General features: G+C 33.2%; 1 protein-coding gene across 3 annotated transcripts; it reads right to left on the minus strand.

Moving 5' to 3' along the window:
- Positions 1 to 275: 275 nt before the first annotated feature.
- Positions 276 to 18838, minus strand: LOC126828812 (paired box protein Pax-2-A). Of its 3 annotated transcripts, none has more exons than XM_050558819.2 (5): positions 18639 to 18838; positions 10277 to 10324; positions 6015 to 6235; positions 5056 to 5548; positions 276 to 1174 (listed from the first exon to the last, which is right to left on the minus strand). In XM_050558819.2, exons 2-5 carry the CDS (start codon positions 10293 to 10295, stop codon positions 798 to 800), a joined length of 1110 nt encoding a protein of 369 aa, XP_050414776.1. In that variant the 5' UTR covers positions 10296 to 10324; positions 18639 to 18838; the 3' UTR covers positions 276 to 797. The 3 variants fall into 3 exon arrangements, with proteins under 3 accessions (XP_050414776.1, XP_050414775.1, XP_055958402.1); XM_050558818.2 differs by lacking the exon at positions 18639 to 18838 and adding an exon at positions 10750 to 10966; XM_056102427.1 differs by lacking the exon at positions 18639 to 18838 and having other exon boundaries at positions 10277 to 10686.
- Positions 18839 to 19447: the final 609 nt, after the last annotated feature.

A 19447-nucleotide genomic window follows, 5' to 3' on the forward strand; every position in this document is an offset into this window, starting at 1 on the left:
TCAAAAAGATGAAAATCTGACACAATTGTGACGATTTACGGCAAAATATCGACAGTGTAACCATAGCATTGGATACAGGTTTGCTGAAGAGATATAGTAAGATAAGTGGCGAATACCGTTATTGGACAAATGCAAATTAAATTGATGTGTCGCATTTGAAATCATAAAGGTCGAGTTTTCAAATATTTTATTTCTTGCAAACGTACTTGTTACAAATAAATATATATGCACTATACATATTTTTATCTATTAACTTAAACATACATTTTGTCCCAAATATGGTCAGCAGCACATGAACACGGTGATAGCCATGGATTTCCAGAAATGGTAGCCCTATCAATAACGAATTGCGGGGTAAGGGTTATTCTGGAATTCACGCGGCCGCGAACGTAGAAAAATGCATGACATTTCTCTTTCTACAGTTAATCCTAGATGTTTGTCGACTCTGTAAAATGTTCACAAACCCCTGGAAGAACACGTTAGTAGCATGCTGTTTAGCCAAAAAGAATCTCAGAATCTCTTCCACATAGGCTATACAGAGATGTGTTCACGTATTTAATTCCTCCATGAAATTAGTTATAAGCGATTTTACATCTGAAATATTTTCACGTCATGTGATATTGCACTTAAGTAACAATTAGGCCTAGGTCTATTATGTAGGTCTACACCGATCCTGGCCTTAGCTTAACCATGAAGCTATTCTCTCCAGTAGATAATTGTCTTCTTTATTTGGTAACGTAGACAGTAGAAACTGGGGATTTTTTACCGCTAGATCTGGTGAACCTTTACAATAATGTTCATGTAGGAGCAACATGTCCAACGCCATTTCGGAAAGAACTTATATGGAATGGGTAGAAAGGATTGACGGAATGGCCATGTGGGATTTGTCCTAGAGTTAGACTGCTGCTTACAATTGGATATGGCATTACTCTAGGAACACATATAGAATCACGCGAGAACACTCCAACAGGGGAACCCAGACTTGAATTAAGTCCCATATAAAATGTTTTATTGTCTTTTGAAAAACTCGTGGTTGGCGGCTTAAAACACTTGTCCGCCATTTTGATTTCTTCTTCTTGGGGGGTCGGTAAAATTATCTCCCCTTCCTTGTCACCATCTTCTTTCTGAACTCGGATCTTTTTGTTGGGTGTCGTCTGGTTGTCACTTGACGTGTCTGAAAATAGTGAAGGACAAGATAAGAGTGTTATTAAAACTCTCGAAATCAAACGCAAAGTCTCAGCATTTCACGCACAATAACGTGTTTTTTGACAGGTAATTGGTACCTATCATTTCACGGTGATTGAGTGGGCTATTTTGTTACGGCGGATAAACACAGTTGTGATTGAGATGTCAGAAGTTGTATGAATATATATAAATATTAGACGGTTAATTTTATTTCGCTATTGATAAAGCTGACACCATTTTATGAAGAGTTGTTAAACAGTTTTCAAACAGATCTCTCCTAAACCCATGGAAGCGAAACCATATCGCGAGACTTTGTTCTGCTTGTCGATAAGTGTCCGTCCCCAGTTGAAGAAAGTTATTAAAACAAAATAACCTCTTTGTTGTGAATATATGGAATATTTAAAGGCGAGAAAGGAAACTAGGGGGAGCCACTTGTTATAAAATCATTATTATTCTAAAGAAAAGATGGAGGGATGATAAAGTGCTAATCTCATCATTAAAGCACGCATAAAGCTTTTCCTTGGAGGGATGTAAACATGATAACTATCGTCTTCACACTCTTGTAAATTATTTATAATCTTTTACGACGGAATAATTTAGCCGTCTCGAAGCTTTAATCAAATCTTATGACCGTTCACAGTGAAGCGAGACGGGAAAACACCTGCCATAAGACTAATGAAAGTAACAGTCATTTCCTCGCGCTTCCCACAAGCGCTCGTGAGCAGGACTGGAAGAGAATGATGGGTAATTATCCCTTGGCCTTTAGCGACAAAAATTTGATATCCGCACGCGATCAACTATTGTTAGACGCACTATCTGAAAATATCTTTATTGTCGAAGGCCGAGTTAAACACTCAAGATGACCTGACCGCACTTCAAATTGAACCTAACGACAGTTATGTAATTTTATGATAATATCATGTGTTGGCTATGGTTCAATTTAATAAGAGAATATTCGTTTCGCATCTTCTTGTTAAATCTGATCAAAATTTTCATTTAACGTGTTAAACTCCCCTACTTTCAATTAAAATCTACCGTGCTGTTCTTAAGCTGTATCTAATTTATTCATGATTAGTAATCAAGCAGCATAATCTCGAATAAAAAGAATAATTATCACTAATTGAAAAAACAGAAATTTTGTCACATAGTGTACCTGGGCTGAAATTAACTCGAGAAATTCACACAGCCAAAATACAATTTTAATCCTAATATTGACATATTATTAGATAACTGATTCATCACTAGCGTATATGGAAAATATAGGCTTCGTGATTATTCAGATTAATTTAAATATGATCTATCTTTAAAGGGACAATAACACTCTTGCTGGCTTGACAGCTCCAGAAAATAAATAATAGCCTTATTCTAAGTACTAGATGTTTAAGTGCCCTACCTGTTGTGTAAATTATCTATTAAATCCTATTTTACTTGTCCAGAGGGTTCGAAAATATTTTTAAATCCAAGTCAAATTTGAAAAGGTTTACGTTAGGCTTTTCAAATCATTTAGTTGAATTTTTCCAATTTTTTTAATTAGGTATGTTAAGATGAAATTTGTATCACCAATTAATTGGAATATTGTAAAATAGTACAATTTGTTGACCAGAATAAAGATTGGGACATATTATTCAGTTACAACAAGAGTGGTATTGAGCCTTTAAACTCTTGGGCTTCCTTTACAAGTAAACAATTTGTATAAATAAAATAGATATAATTGGTACATTCTGTGGGAATTATGAGCAGCTGATATTTTTTGGACTAACTTCTATTGACTATTTTTTTCACTAAGTGGTTTTTAGTGCTTGAAGCAGATACAAAGTTTCCACGCGTCATCACTTTTCACCACCGTCCAAATTACAAAACACAAACTTGACGTGTACACGATATTCCTGTCAAATAAAACAATTTCTAAAACACTCGAAAAGATGTCGATATTTTTCCTTTACACAAACGCTTTCTTGATATTTGCTTGATAAGCTCGCTTTATTTTCGTCTTTCAATTTTCCTTTTAAAATGAAAAGTTTGACATTTATTCAACAACAATTAACCTGTGAAGTTGACGGCCATCTTGACGTGACGAGCAAGGAAAAATAAAAAAATTCAACGGCCGATGACGGATTTAATTTACTTTTAAGCTATAACAAATCTGTTTTATTTGTCGTCTTCAATTGTTTAAATTCACAAAAGAACCAGGTAAATTGACAGTTGACATGTTTTCTAGGGTTTCTTCCAGATTTCCTCTGTTTGTATCGCTAAGAGAACATATGGGGCGAGCATTTGGCCATTGTTACGTGAAAGTTATGAATTTCATATTAAGCATTTGGTAAAGAAAGAACTTGTTCTGTATCGTCCATAATAGTTTTTTTTTCGTTTGATCTTAGGATCATGACCTTTCACGACACATTTATTTGAACCTTTGAAAATTCTTACAAATATGTTAGAATATCATCCAAAAATGGAGAAAAACTTCGATGACCGGACAAAGATCATTTTTGTTTACCCAACCGTTGTTATTTGCCCATATTAAACTTGTAATAGAAAAAAAGGTATATAAGTATTAATTAAATGTTTAAATGTTAATATTTTGCTTATTTCTATGATGTTAAAAATTAATATCAATTATTTTGATACAATGTTTTAATTTTTCAGGCAAAGATCATGTTTTTCTGCCTAACCGTTATTTGTCCATATTAAAATTTAACAGAAAAAAGGTATAAGTATTTTTTTAAAATGTTTAAATGTTGCTATTACGAAAATTCTATGATAAAAAATAATCACTCTCAGGGTTTTTTTTCGATACAATGTATTAATTTTTCAGTCTGTTCTATTATTTTTCTCCCAATTTTTTTTAGGCCAGATCGTATATTAATTGGTGAAGCAGATTTTGTTAATTCTCACCTAATTGTGAGTTTTCCATATTTTACCAGTTTTTGTTATGGCAATAAAATTAAAGTTAAAACTGAATTTGTAAATGAACGACAGTTGGTAAATTGCTTTTCGTGATTCATATGTCGCAAAAACCACTTGAAATGTTTCGGTGGCTGATAAAAAAAGCCAGTGTTACGTTTTCAGAAAATTATGCTCCCATTTTTTTCAAATTTTAATTCAGGGTAATTAGACAATATGGAAGCTTCTTTTTTGAGGATTTATTCTTGAAATTATATGTTCCAATGATTTTATTGGTTTTTAGATTTTTTGTTTGTTTTATTTTATAAACGGTAACCCCCAAAAAACATCGAATGCACGGGTTTGTAAAATAAGTTCATTGTATTTAATCGAATATTTAACCAGGAAATCGTAAAATTGGGGTTTTACACCCACCCAACACAACCAAGTCATTTCGAATCTACATATTATAATAAAAAAAACACAACACAATTTATATAGAGAATACTTGTCGAAACGTCGTGCTATATGTGTATAAACCAGTGATTGTTTTCCATATAAATTGTGTTGTGTTTTTTTAATGTGCTCAGTCACTAAATGCCACTCAAGGATCATATTATAATACATATGTATTTTTCCCACGTAGGGTTCAATGGAGGGTGGGGGGTGTCAGGAGAAATTAAAGAAGACATAAACAGGTTAATAGGGTTGCGTTGATGAAAATGAAATGAAATGTATTTTTATGTCTTACTTGTTTGCATCAACCGGGATAAGGAATACGGGCATATGCTGTGCAGTGTCCTTTGAGAGGAATGTTGCCAGAACAGCAGCATTACGACCCACTTTCATTTCGATTACCAACGGTCAGAGTATCTTTAACGTGAATTCGTATCTTATTGTCAATTTAGAAAATTGTAAATAATGAAAATACGACATGATCCATTTCAAACACAACATTAGTAAAAATAATTATATATCTCGACCTACCTGCAACGTCACTTTTCCTTTTTTTAAACGCAGACCCTTCACTTCTTTCTAAAGTTCTTGCTGATCGGGGCTTATCGCTGGGCAGACTTGAGCTGCCCAATATTGTGGGATCACCGGATGAGGTGTCCAATCCTAATCGCTTACTGGTTTCCAGATCGGCAACAAGTGGTTGGACTAGTCTGGGATACGATAGACCTGGTATTGGTAACGGGTACCACGGTGTTGGATATCGACTACTTGGCATAAATGTTAATGCAGGGCGTGCTGGGCCTGCCGGACCATAACGTGAAGTCAGAATCTCAGCATCCATTGGAAATTCCGTACACATACTAGCATTACGCAATATTCTATTGATAGAACTAACACTCGGAATGGTGTTCTCATCACAGATTGTTTGTGCCAAAAGTTGATCACGAATTTCCCAAGCAAAGATGGACGGATTCTGCTGCTTCAATTCTAGAATTTTCCTTACAACTAAAGGTGTGGCAACTTGCTGAAAAGAGAGGTAAAATATTTTGAGACTGGTTATTAATGTCGCTCGCTATGTTGATAAACCTAATTCGTGATTTTAGTTATAGACTTTGACGTAGAGCATAGTATAAGTGCTACACTGATGTCCATAGGATAGGCATCCAGCTTTAATAAGTGATAAAATTAGAATTGTAAATGGGGGGAAACGGTTTGAGAAACATTTTCCGAAAATAGATTTGTGCATTGCAGATTATTAGCTACAAACATCGCAGTGTTAAATTTTATAGTGTCTGGGGTGGAGTGAAACACTTTTCCAAAACAAGATCATGATTATATCTTATTAAATTAAAATAACCTGTTCCGTTTATAAATCAAATGGATACTGTTTCACCGATTTATGAAATATATAAATGGTTCTGAGAAATGGAAGGTTTAATGGTACATATCAGGTTTTGGAAAAGAGGTCAAGATTTATCAATAACAGTTACCTTAGGTTTGCTGCCACCTATAGAACCTGGTTTAATGGAACCCGTTTCGTAGAACCTGGTAAGGATTTTACTGACACAGCCATGAGATACCAATAATTGGCGGGAAATATCACATGGTCTGACTCCCATCTGCGCAAGTTCCACGATACGTCTGCGAACCTGATCTGGAAGTGGTCTACCATTGACAAACACACCACCTAGCTGGTTGACGCCAGTCTGACCTGAAAATGAATAAAATAAATTGTGTACCAGGAATTGCGATTTTTAAAAAAAAAAGAGGAATCGCAAGGAGAACGTTTCTAGGAGAGAACGTCTAACATTAAAGTGCAGCTATCTACTTTTACTTTATCGAGAAGCATAATATTAAAGATCGCATTAACTATTCTGTATTTGAAAATTTAAGGCAAGTTAGTAAGACGTTGGCTCGTTAACCTGGAGGTCCCATGTTCGATCCCGGTGTTGGCGCAAGCAATTTCATCAGGATTTCCCGGTGTAGCAAGGGATAACGTATAGTCGTCCGGGCAAGATTTACTTCATAGTACACTGTATGGCGTATGCCAGTCTCCATTAGCCCTGTCGGAGCAGAACAGTATGGCGTTAATCCCCATTTTATTTCAATTCAATACTGAAGCGCGACACTCTAAATGAGCTACGTAACCCCTATTAACTATTTTGGCAATATTTTCAAACGAATTTTAAAATATTTAGCGCTGAAACTTTATAACAAACATTTGAAGAGTGTGGCTGCCCATTAAACTTTTCGAAATATTCATGTAATGATTAATTAAATATAAATTTTTAATAATGTTGATCATATTAATGTCTGTGAGTTGTCTCGGCTAAATAATGAATACTGTATTTGATTTTGATGATTTTTATTGATACTCTATCATGGAGGCAGCTGTACAAACTGTAGAAGACCATGCCTCCATCTATATACGGGTCTAATAATAGCAATCATTTCTAATTGTATTTGTTAGCTATCAATAACCTGTACGTTCTCGTCATATGCTTTCAAACCACTGAAACCACAAACATCAACTCTATCAACTAACATATAGGTTTAAAATTTCTCGCGTAATAAACTTCCATAAAAAGATGGCGCTGATAAGTGTAATGAACACGGTCTCTTTAAAATCTCATCTTGTCATCAAACGAAACGCAAACGACTTTCAATCTCAAAACGGCCCTTTTAACTTGTTTTAATAGAGCGAGGGGAGAACTGAATATTCCTTTTTATAAGGTTATACTTCATCAAATTCTTTTAGATAATTTTCTTCGCATCATTACAAAGTTTCTACCCATATAGTTCGATTCACGCACAACAAAATACGATAATTTCGCCCTAGCTATAAAAATTGCAGGGACTGAAAAGCACAATCAGTTGATGAAGAAGAAAAGGGAGAAAAGAGCATTATACTCAACTCATGTGGAACTTAACTATGTATTATTATTCAATGTTTTATTGTGGACCTACAAGTAACGCGTCAACATCAAAGTTCGCCGCCACCTCCGACAAGAGATGTAATCTGAATCAATTTCAAAATGAGGAGTAAATATCAAAATCATACACTATTATAAGCTATTCAATATGTTTTTTAACGAGTTAAAAACGATAGTTTGGATAATATTGAAACACTGATTTGAATCTACTGATATTTTGTCTCTATCATATATTTTGAGCTCAAACCACCCATTACAGCGTCACAGGAAAGATTAACGTAAAATCAATAAGGAATACTAAATACTGAAGTGATTTATTTGCAAGTTATTGACCCTACATATGTTACTGAAAACAATTTTGGAACTAATATAAATACATATGTATCATAATATCCATTATTTAAAGGAGCTAAATAGCTAATATTTGGGACCTAGAAATTGACACAAATGGGTCGCAACGCATAAATTAATGTAATATGAATGTATATAAACTGATTTACATTCAATCGTTTCAGTTTTTACTCTAATTTCAAATCAGTTATGTTCGGCGAAATACGCCAGAAGTCTCAATCGAATGGCAGTCTCTAGCGTCTGGTTATTCCAGTCTTCACCGATAGTATTTATTGCGCATGTTCTCCAGATAAAAATATGGCGTCACCGTTTGACATGACTTGTGGAATATGTCTAGTCTCGTTTTTCGAGTCACTTCTTGCAAATAGCGCTGAAACGCATTACGGTACACAATTCGTGTACCAATAGTAAAATGTTTAATTTGTCTTAAATATTAAATATCAAAAATCCATCTTTTCCCAGTAAGATCTCAACATTAATGTTGATTTAAATTGACAAATAATTCGTGTTTTCAATGTCGAAGACTTTGGATGATATTGAGTTAGAGACTTGGCTATTTTAAGTTAGCTAACCGTATCTATTTATAAACATATCCCTCGCCTATAATAATTTAAAAGATACAAATACATCATTAAAATTCGTAAAAATATAACGAATATATTGAAAATATAAACATAATATTTACATATAAAATCCAAATCCCATAAAATATTAATGTTAATATGACTTGTAAAGTAAAACATAATTGATTTTAATCTTGTCAACTGGACTCTATAAACTATTATATTTAATTGAGTTTTCTACATGATTTTATGTCAATAGAATTATTCCATAAATGTATATACATGTACATGTATATAATATATTATAGAGCTTCTATCATAATGCTTATCATAAGCTTATCATAATATTAGGAGGGTGGGTGGCCGAGATGTTAACGCGTGCGCGTTGGATCATAAGGTCTGTCATTGAGTCAAGTGGCGTGGTTTCGATTTCCCTCTTGTACGTGACAAGGAGTAGAGTCGCCTGTCCATCCTCGTGTTTTTTTCTGGTTTCATCCCACTAATAAAGACCCTTACGCGCAAGCGAATTATTGAAATAAAATTAAACCATATGTTAGTCCAGAAATAATCTAGTTTGTGTGAAGTGGACGTTAAACCCCATCTCTCCCTCATCATAAGTAGTAAATTAATATTGTTATAAATTATAAACACATATAATTATATACATTCAATAAACTTCTGTCACAAAAAAATCAACAGACAAAAATAAAATCATTAAATTTTGCTTTAAATGTGACAAAAACAATGTCCACGTTTCTTTTTAAAAGTTGATATAAAAATTGAGAAACAAAGTTACATACTTAAATACAAAGTATTCGAATTAGGAATAGTCTCAGTAGTTGAAAACTCAATGCGGAATAGGTTAGTATTGTCATGGGTCCAGAAAGAATAAATATTTTCTAGAGTATCATCGAAATATTTGCCGCACATTTGTATTGCTATATTAGCTTGATAACGTTGAGAGAATACCCTTCGAAACAGATTGGTATAATATTTTGATTTTCCGAATACTATCCCACCTTTGTTCATTGTATATATTCTTTGAGTGGTTCTAAAATAATTATAGTCCAGATTAATACACGTTATTATTATTTCATAGAGTTAAACAAATGCTATATCTGGTATAGATTGCAGTTGCTCATTTAACCTTATCTAATGTCGATATTCGTGTTACTAGTCTTGTTTCAGCTGTAATTCTCATCAAATAAATAAATTACAAGCTTGAATCGAAGAAAATCTATAGGTATCTCGTAAGCTTATTTGGATGTTGTCGTGCAACAAGTCTGATAATAGCTTTTACATTATACCTGTTTAATTCTAGTTACACAAGATAATTAGTACTTGCATATTGTATGAGTATTTAATCCCCACTGGCTGTCGTGTTCAAACGCATATAGTTTCAGACTTCAAAAGATTTTAAAACTCTTAACCACCCATCTATGTTGATGTGCGTCGTCAATACTGGATTTTATTTCTCAGATAACTTAGCTAAACATACGGTCAAAAAAAAGGGTTGAATTGAATTGGTGATTGGGTCTGTTCTCAACTCTTACTTTTTTCGTTTGAAAGATTATGCGAAATTTTGATTGTTTACTATTTTGATTTCATTTTTGGCTTACTGTGTCGACATTGGAACAAAACAGGGAAGGGGAATGGGGTGGGGGGGGGACAATTTCCGATATCATCCATAGACGTACAATATTCAACAAAGAGAGTTTGTCGTCCAAGAAAATTAACCTTTAAACTAAACATCAGATTTTAAAATAATGATAAGAAAAACTTATCTATATATTATACTTTTAAATTTATAGGGGAACAAAATAAAATTATACACCCCCTCCACCCCACCAGAACAGTGCTTTATCAAAAGATAAGTTATAAATTATACATTATTGAGTTCTTTACCTGTATGCGGCATCTTCATATCAGGACTAGTAATATAGATCAATATTTCTGTAAAATAAAATTGAAACAAATTATGTAATAAAACCTCCAAAGAACGGACAAATATATTCATGATGGCAAGCCTGGGATATTGATGACCCTCGTAGGTCATTTTCATCCTGCTAAAACTAACAATGATTTGATTTCAGCTAGTCGAAAGTTACGGCCATATTAAATGACGATTTCGCACTCGACTAAAATAGGATACTTGTTTTAAAATATGCGCCCTCAAGTTTGTTAAATGCCGAAGTAAGACCTAATGAGTAACTCCGACTTAATCCCATTCAACACAAACGTGCTGGAACCATATTATGATATCAGCAAGGCATAATAAATATTTATACTTTGCCGAGCAGTAGTTTTCAACTACGTTTACGGGATGTCAAACTAAACCATTTTACGTCGACTGAAATGATGAGTATTAAAGTACTTACAAGCTGTCTTATCACTGGACATAAGAAATGGGTTTACAACATTAAATATCAAATAAATCCATCCGAAACCCCCCAACGTTTATGTATACTTCTATTCAAATAAATATAATATATAGTAAACCCCAGTAACTAGTTGCCACAAACTGTTCTGACCAGATCACCATGTCAATCCATAACGCAAAAGAAATATCACAAAGTACATATATAAACCGAAACGATAAAATGTATAATATATTTTCTTTATAAAACTTTTCATACCCATCTACACTAACAATAAACATTTATACAATATTTGGAGTGACGCGAAACGAATTATAGACCCCAGCTATCATTTCGTTCCGCTTTGCTTAGCTGAAAAATAAATTTGTCAAGTCTAAGGGAGAATATGCTCGCTTGTTTGATTCGCTATAATTACTTCATTATCGCCGCTTCAAAACCATTTTATGTATAAAAGTTGAGCAAAGATGGGTGTCGTTGTTAAACAACCGTTTCGCTATTTAAATATGAAGATTCACGCTTTCTAATTTTCCCATACTTATACTCTCCCGGCTCATATAAAACCGATTGACAATAGCTTAATTTTCCGTTTTATTTCTAACTTTAACCGTTTATTACATAATTTGTAATATTTGAAAGTTACAATTAAAATATCTTTCCTTATAAATAAATACACCTTAACCGTTAATAAATAATTTTTAATATTTGAAAGTTACTGTTAAAATATATTTCCTTATAAAGACATGCACGATTTCATATCTCATCAACTTCACAAATAAAACACGGTAATATTGAAATTAATGTGCTTAAGTTTAGACCTGGTCTCTGCAATGCGCCACATTATTTCTACCGGAACACAAATAGTCTAAGAAATAACTATATATCCATGAGTTGGGTTAACCTTTGAGAAAGACTTAATTTTTATGAAGAAAATAAATTTTGAGTTCGTTAAAAGTTTTTTTGTCCTTAATGTCAATGTCAGTAGCTCAAATCAAGACCAATTACTACGTCTCATAGATGCGAAATCCACCCTTACATGTGTTCAAGTTATGGTATGAAAGCCCGTAGTCATAATTAACATGATATAAAATTTACAGATGAAAAGATGAAAGAGATGTAAGGAATAGTGGATATATAATAGACTATTATAGCTTATTGTCAGTACAAAGATATACATGCATGATATGTAATATGGTTACGGTACGCTTTTCTAATTATCTACTCATAACATCGCTTGATAAATTTAACAATCAGGCATTATACACCCTTTCTATACATCGCTGATGTTTGTATTCATCATTTTAAAAAAAAACCTTGATTTTTTTTCAATGATGCTCTGGTAGATGTTCTCGACGCTATTCAGTGTTGTATTATTTTCCACTACGCTTTCATCACCCCCACGAAATGCTCTATCGCTATCCAATAGTTTTCCAATAAGCGAAAATTATGTGTGATTTTCAGATAGCAGCATCTTTGAAAGGCGTTTTAAAAGACGTTTTGATTTTTCCTTCAGATAACAATGGTAGTTATGTATGCACCGAAAACACCTTTTCTTGAAAGTTTTTTAAAAAAGCGATGGCCATTATAAGACACTACATACTGATAGATAAAAGGTGGGTCTGTATTTTGATATGCCGTAACAGTCTTTGAATTTCTAAAATAAAAACTGAAAACCTGTCAATGAAGATATTAAATACAAATTAGGGTTATTTCAAAAGCAGAAGTCCTAAACATAACTTTTTTTTAAAGAAAAAGAAATATAAATAAAAATTAAAAGATTAAAACTCGTTTTATTGGTGGAAATATTTTTGTATCAACCATGTTTTTGATGTTGGTATGAACATTTGATTTATTATTCTTGGTATTGTCTTAAGAATTCGCTTGAATACAACCATATTATTTTTTATTGTATTGCGGAGCCGTTTATGGTATAGATGTATTTCGGCTTCAACTACCGGCTAATATTAGGTCCTGAATCACAACTAACATAGTCCAAAAGTCAACTTCCAGATTAACGGTACCAGAAACATTGGGTTCTAATCTATACTGAATTAATGTCCACATGCAGATACATATTAATGATACAAATGGAATAGGAATTAACGTCCTACTTTCCGCAACGATGAAGATGCAATACACCCGGACAGTCGCGTTTCCATGCGCCTACTCTGTCAATGATTATTTTACGTGCAAGCCAACGTGTGCATCGGTTTTTCATCTCATCCAAATGATTGGACGCTATTCCTAGGTAGACCCTTCATCCTGCACCACTGAAAAGGGGAGATGACGCGAAAATCAGGAGTAACTTTCTCTCGTGGTTGAATTCGGGACCCCCTGATTAGTGACCAAGCGTCTTATTCACCTGGTAGGTTTTTTTAATTTTAGTACTTGCAGAACATTTGTACTCTAATAAACACTCATTGCGCCTCAAATACGAAACTACATGTAGATGGACTTTGGATAAAGATTTTTTTTTTTGTTCTTATGAATACTGATGCACACAGAACTTGTGTGTGAAAACAGTGAGTACATCATTTATGAAGATATGATCAGTGGTTAGATACAATGTCTGAACAACACGAAAATAAAGAATCAAAGACACAGTAAAACTTATGCAACTTTCACTCTTTGTCAGTCAAGTGAAATAAAGTTGTAGGTTATGGTTTGTTATCGCTTACATATTACAATATCTGATATATCTAATTATACAAAATAGACTATTAGTTGCCATAACAAAACACCGACAATAAAAAAAGATTATTTTTCACGGTAAGGGACTCTTTTGAAGTTTTGATGCGTTCTCACTTGGTTTTGATGGTGTGAAAACACCGTGATGACCCGTATAACCAACTAACATATAAAATAGAAATATTTTACGTGTGAACGTATTTTAGGTACAAAAATAATGTTTTAAATAATTTATCTCGGTACCCAAACCCTTAACGGCTTCAATGGGTTCATAGCAAATATGGATGATAAACTCCAAATATTGTTATGATATGGAAAGCAAAATCAGTACAAAAAGACAATTTATTTGAATTATTATGCAAAAACATCCCCTCGTTATTTTCATAAATCTATAAGTATTTACTCATTTCCCCTTCTCATCAAAATCTGGACAGTGTGAAGTAATAGGAGATAAAAAGATTGCATTTGTCTATCTTAGTGATGGCTTGGTTTCTATATATCACTGTTTCAAGATCAAATGATTTTTTTTTTATATCTTCAATAAAGTTTCTGCAAAATAAATAACATTGATAGTTGTTTTGAGTAAAAATAGTACCCCCCCCCCCCCCCTTCAGAGAATCCAACCTAATGATTAACATGTAAATTAGAGTGTTTAACACCTTTGAAGAAATAGTGTAAAGAAATGCAATGCTTATGCTTTAATAACATTGACAGTTGTTTTGAGTAAAAATACCCCCCCCCCCCCAAAAAAAAAAGTTCAGTTAATCCAACCTAATGATTAATATGTAAATTAAAATGTTTAACACCTTTGAAGAAATTGTGAAAAGAAATGCAATGTTTACGCTTTACAGTTTCCTGCTCTTCCATAGTCGATTATGTCACAATCTTTATACAATTAATACGAAACCTTATACGCTTTAATACTATTTGGGGGCAGCTCAAGTTTGTAAAGCTATTAAACCCAAGCAATCCACATCCTTATTACATTAAAATAACAATAGACGAATCTTTTTTATCACAAATTGAAGAACCTCGCGAAAAATAGATCCACAAATTTATTGGGTACTAAAAATCAAAACCATTCGTTTCTTTTCAGTTCATAAATTTTTATCACCGGTGTAACCAGATTGTGGATTTGAAAAGAAGCGGAAAGACATGTTTTATCTTATAAGTCCTTAGAAATAAAGTAAGCGAATAAAAGGGTGAATCTATTTGGTAAAATAATGAAGTCTAAATTGAAATGAAGAAGCGAATAAACAACAACAATGTCTTTTAGCTTCGCTTTAGATGTTTAGACACCAGTACATAAAGTAGACCATACATCAATTATTCTATATGAATAATACATAGCCAAACTGGATACATTTCGCACCCTTTTAAGTGGAACTGGATAGAATAGTATATAGTTAGATCTGGATCTGATTTAGACCGATGACCCAACTCAGCTATATGCTTCTTCAATCCCCATTACCAGCATCAGATAGAAAATCTTGTTGTTAATCATTAATTTCTGTATATCAACCCATTTCTGTACTAAATCACGATATATCAGATATAGCTCTTTGATTAATTACAACATTGAGAATTAACATATTCTCGTTTTAATTTAAACTTAATTTATATAATTTTAAGCAATGCAATTTTTTTTGTATATATTTTTAAAAAATAATTTATCACGGGAGATACATTATATAAGTTGTGACTTGTTTTCAGATATCATAATAATATGTTGTATCAATTATATAATGTAAATATTTATTTCATAATTATTGTTAGAAAATTTTTTAAAAAAATCGCGAGACAACAAAAAAATAAAGCCAAGAGGAACACATCTAATTCTTCTGGGGTTTTTTTTCAAATCGAGGAAATGAAATGAAAATGAAATGGGGAATCGCGTCCAACTGCTCTGCTCCACCCAGGCACATGGGGAATATCTACCACGACACCTATCAATACATTTTGAAATATCCAACAAATATCTCAAGAAGTCAAATTTTCCATTTGTGGTTTTCTTTACGAATTGCCAAATGTTCACAAATGTCATATATAAGTCAAGAATTTCGGATTATAAATATTCATTAACGCAGAATTCTGAATAAATATACTTAAAATATAAAAGAAGGTTGCACCCCGTAACCCGTTTCGTTTTTCAACATGGTTAAACATTGCTACTTAAAAGAAGGAGAAATATACAATCGAGGCGTGAAACCTCCTTCTGCCTGGTTGCTTTGATTCTCCATGTCTAGAAAGAAATATAATACACGTGGACAAAACATGTTCTACAAATCCACAAGAAGAATAAAGTATAAGGATCTACCATATAAGTTGTTGGGGCGGTACGGGTCCTTGTGGGAGGACGTCTTCATGTGGGGCGATCGAGACTGCCGTTTAACTTTATTTGACTTGGCCCGATCAAAATCGTGTTTTCTTTTCAGAAAATATTTAATTCGTTATGGCTTAATCTAAGCCGAATTGTTCTCTAATTGATTATTTAACATGTAATTAAGAAATCGAAATTAAAATATCAACGCTAGATAATCTTCCAGCATGGATTCAATCTGATTACAAGGGGTTCATCAAAAGATTTTACCAACACTTATAGGTGGAACTGGCTTGTTTATATGGCATGGACAGGATGCCAACTGTTGTGAAAATTTCAAATCATCACATCTTTAATAATACAGAGCGGAATCGAACCATTTTTGGTCTGATATTCCTTTAAGAGATTCAAATATCACAATAGTTTATAGTTTACATGGGGTGGAAAATCCCCTAAATGTCGATCAACGATTCAACGGCTTTAAATTTCTACCACTGATAATTGTAATTCGTGTCTTTTAAGCCGTAAGGTGGAGGGGTGGTCTTGTGGTTAAAACGTGCGCGTGCAATCGCAAGGTCTGTCAGTGAGTAAAGTGGCCTGTCCAAACTCGTGGGTTTTCTCCAGGTCCTAAGGTTTTCTCCCACTGCTAAAGATCCCTACGCGCAAGCGAAATATTGAAGTAAAATTGAACCATATGTTAGTGCCGAAATGACCTAGTTTGTGTCGAGTGGACGTTAAACCCCATTCCTCTCTCTCTTTATTCAAACGCCCGGTCTAATAGTCAATAACACAAATAAGAATTCTGAGGATAGCACTGGATAATTAAGACTAAAACAATCATCGTTGATTACATAGACTCGTGTAAACTAATATGCTGATTTTATATTGCTTTAATATTGTTTTCTCTCTCTCTCTCTCTCTCTCTTTCTCCCTCCCTCTAAGCCGTAAGAAATGTCCTCCATATTAAAGATGTAGAGGCATAAAAGAGACCTAAAATATTTTTGAAACTAATAAAAACAGGTCCCCAGCATGCGTTGAAATTCGTATAATAAAATAAGTACTACAAAACAGACAACCATGAATTAATAAAAATATTTAAAAATTCATCCAAAATCAAACAATTTTTAGGTTCCTTGCATTAACTTTAAATATAAATCACGTGACGTTTTTATCGATTCTCAAGAGACGGCTAACCAGAACCGCAGCCAGATTTAGCGAATAATTCCTGTTTAATAATAATACTTTTTTTTCCTAATTATCGATATCGAGCTAATTAGTCAATCATTAGAAATAAATTGCTCAACTTATTCATGAATCTCTCAATAAAAAATGATTTATTCATGCTAGATAATCACTTAATCATACTAATGCAGGTGATCAATTATTTATATTGATTGTAGAGCTTAAAAACAAAGGTATTTATTTAGATGGATAACATTTTTAAAAATATAACAGCTCTACCCATTTGGCGAATAAATCATACGGGACTCTTCGTAAAAGAATTTTTATTTGAAAAATCAACTTTTGAAACAGAAAAAGAATGTCATGTTAATTTAGGCTTACAAAAAAATAATTGGAAATCGTTCAATCTTTTTTTATTATTATTATTCACTTGGACCATTCTAGTGATAGCAGGGATTATTTAATGTTTTAAACACATAAAAATTATTATTATAAAGAGTAACATTTTCTCCAAATCTGTCTGTCCCTAATCTTACAACAGTTACAAAATATACAGCCCCTTCTTTGTTCTTGGAATTAAATTTACAATTAATGTGCTATTTTTTGTTAACAACCATTTGAAATCGACTGAGCAATTTTCTTAGGATTGAATTCAATTATAAAATATTTATGAAGCTTTGTAATTAAAACGTTTATATTCCCTGTAAATATGTATAACAGGATAATAGTTGATAGCACGCAAACTGATAGCATGTTTCATGCATATCGAACATATATCGTTCTTGTCCATATGTGCGATAAGACCGCTAATGGATAAAGAGTTGGTTATGAAGAATGCAACACTTTTAAAATGACGTTGTCAGATGTTTACTTTTAAAAGAATCGCAATGTTAACTTTATATCGAGATAGACTTTTGAGAAGAATTTGAAAGACACTGTTTATAGTTCGAGAGAGTTATGGGTATTTAACAGCTAAGTATTGTTGAATGTGAATATGTTCCATCATCCTCTCCGACAAAGATGTACGAGGATGATACGCATATAATAATACCGTAACATTATTCTATTTCAACTTTTTGAAATCATTAAATGAGATTCATGTTTGAAGAGAAATGCTATTGATAACAATTTGTACTTTTACAATATATTTTCATCAGATTTTAAATTTTAAGTAATTGTCGCATATGATCAGTGTAGAATACCCTGTAATTGACATTAACTATAGTTAAACACAAAACCCAGTTCTATGGAATACAATTACTGTTGATTTCTTACTGAGCAAAGTTTCCATCAGCATGCTCTAGACAAAGCAAATGGAACGTCGCTCAGTTATAAACTGTAACTGTATTCCATAAAAATGTGATGTCATTTACTTCAACTTGTTTTTTTCTTTAACTGGACAACGTTTCGGCTAGAATTCTCTAATAAATATTATTTGATTCCTATAGAAGTGTCTCATGTGTGTCAATTACTAAATGTCACTGAAAAAATTACATACACTTTTCGAACTAAAAAAGAACCCCTTATTTATTGACAAAATCTTTAAGCCTAAGGAATATGCAGGTCTAAATAATCAATTAAAAATATTTCTTTAATTAAAAGAAATAATTAGATTGCATCAGACATTACCGTTAAAATAAAATAATTGAATATACGTACCGATAATTAATGCTAAGAAATGTGAAAATAAGTGCTTACTTACCGAGTAAATACTGTGACGACGGCAGAAGATTTCGTTGCGGTGTCTTTTTCTTGTTCAGTCTTTACTTAGCCTGCAACTCACGTGCCTGTCACACTTATCACCTGCTCGTGCGCACGCTCAACGCTATTAACCAATCAATGTACAGTCTTTGTCGCTGCTCGGAAATTAGCAGGAAATCCGAACTGAAATTAAACACTTTAGGTCTAGTTCGTCGTTCATGAATTTTTAAAACGCTTCTTAGCCAACATGATTGAAGGTGTCTAACGGTTTATCAAATAGACAAGTGCTGATATCCACATATCTTCAATCATTTGTAATGAATTATCGTCCGTCACGAACTCTTCACAAACGACGGCCAATAGGAGGCGAATTCACTGGAAGGTAGGCGGGGTCAGTAGTTCTTTTGAGCGAATTTATCCCCTACCAGGTTTTTATGTTCTTCCATGCGGAAATGAGTTAAAACGAAGCCGTCTTGAAATGAATGATGGCCAAAGAATATAGTTTCTTGTTAAATTAGGCGAAACAAGAGTTGAACAACACGCTGATAACAGGGCTATAACAACGCCTTTTCTTGCCAACTTGATGCGCGTTCGTGCTTCTTACGGCACTTGAACACAAACCCACGTCAGATTCGGATTTTTACGTGCTCCGGGAGGCTTTCTTTCTCCGGTTATTTTCGGCTAAACTGTGGCCTTACAATCAAGAAGCATAAAGGGCTTAATGACGGTAGATAACATTCATCAACTGGGGGAAATGGAACACATTGTTACTATCAAGTCTCAGGAAATAAGTATCGGCGTATTTTATAG

The sequence above is a fragment of the Patella vulgata genome, chromosome 7 (assembly GCF_932274485.2).
Source record: "Patella vulgata chromosome 7, xgPatVulg1.2, whole genome shotgun sequence".
In the NCBI taxonomy this organism is placed as follows: domain Eukaryota; kingdom Metazoa; phylum Mollusca; class Gastropoda; family Patellidae; genus Patella; species Patella vulgata.

Excerpts from the sequence above, each read along its gene's own strand:
- LOC126828812 (XM_056102427.1), bottom strand. The coding sequence starts at position 10,433 with ATGAAAATGACCTACGAGGGTCATCAATATCCCAGGCTTGCCATCATG. Across the intron at positions 6,236-10,276 it reads TATGAAGATGCCGCATACAG|GTCAGACTGGCGTCAACCAG; the intron begins GTAAAGAACTCA and ends ATTCATTTTCAG. Across the intron at positions 1,175-5,055 it reads AAGGAAAAGTGACGTTGCAG|ACACGTCAAGTGACAACCAG; the intron begins GTAGGTCGAGAT and ends CACTATTTTCAG.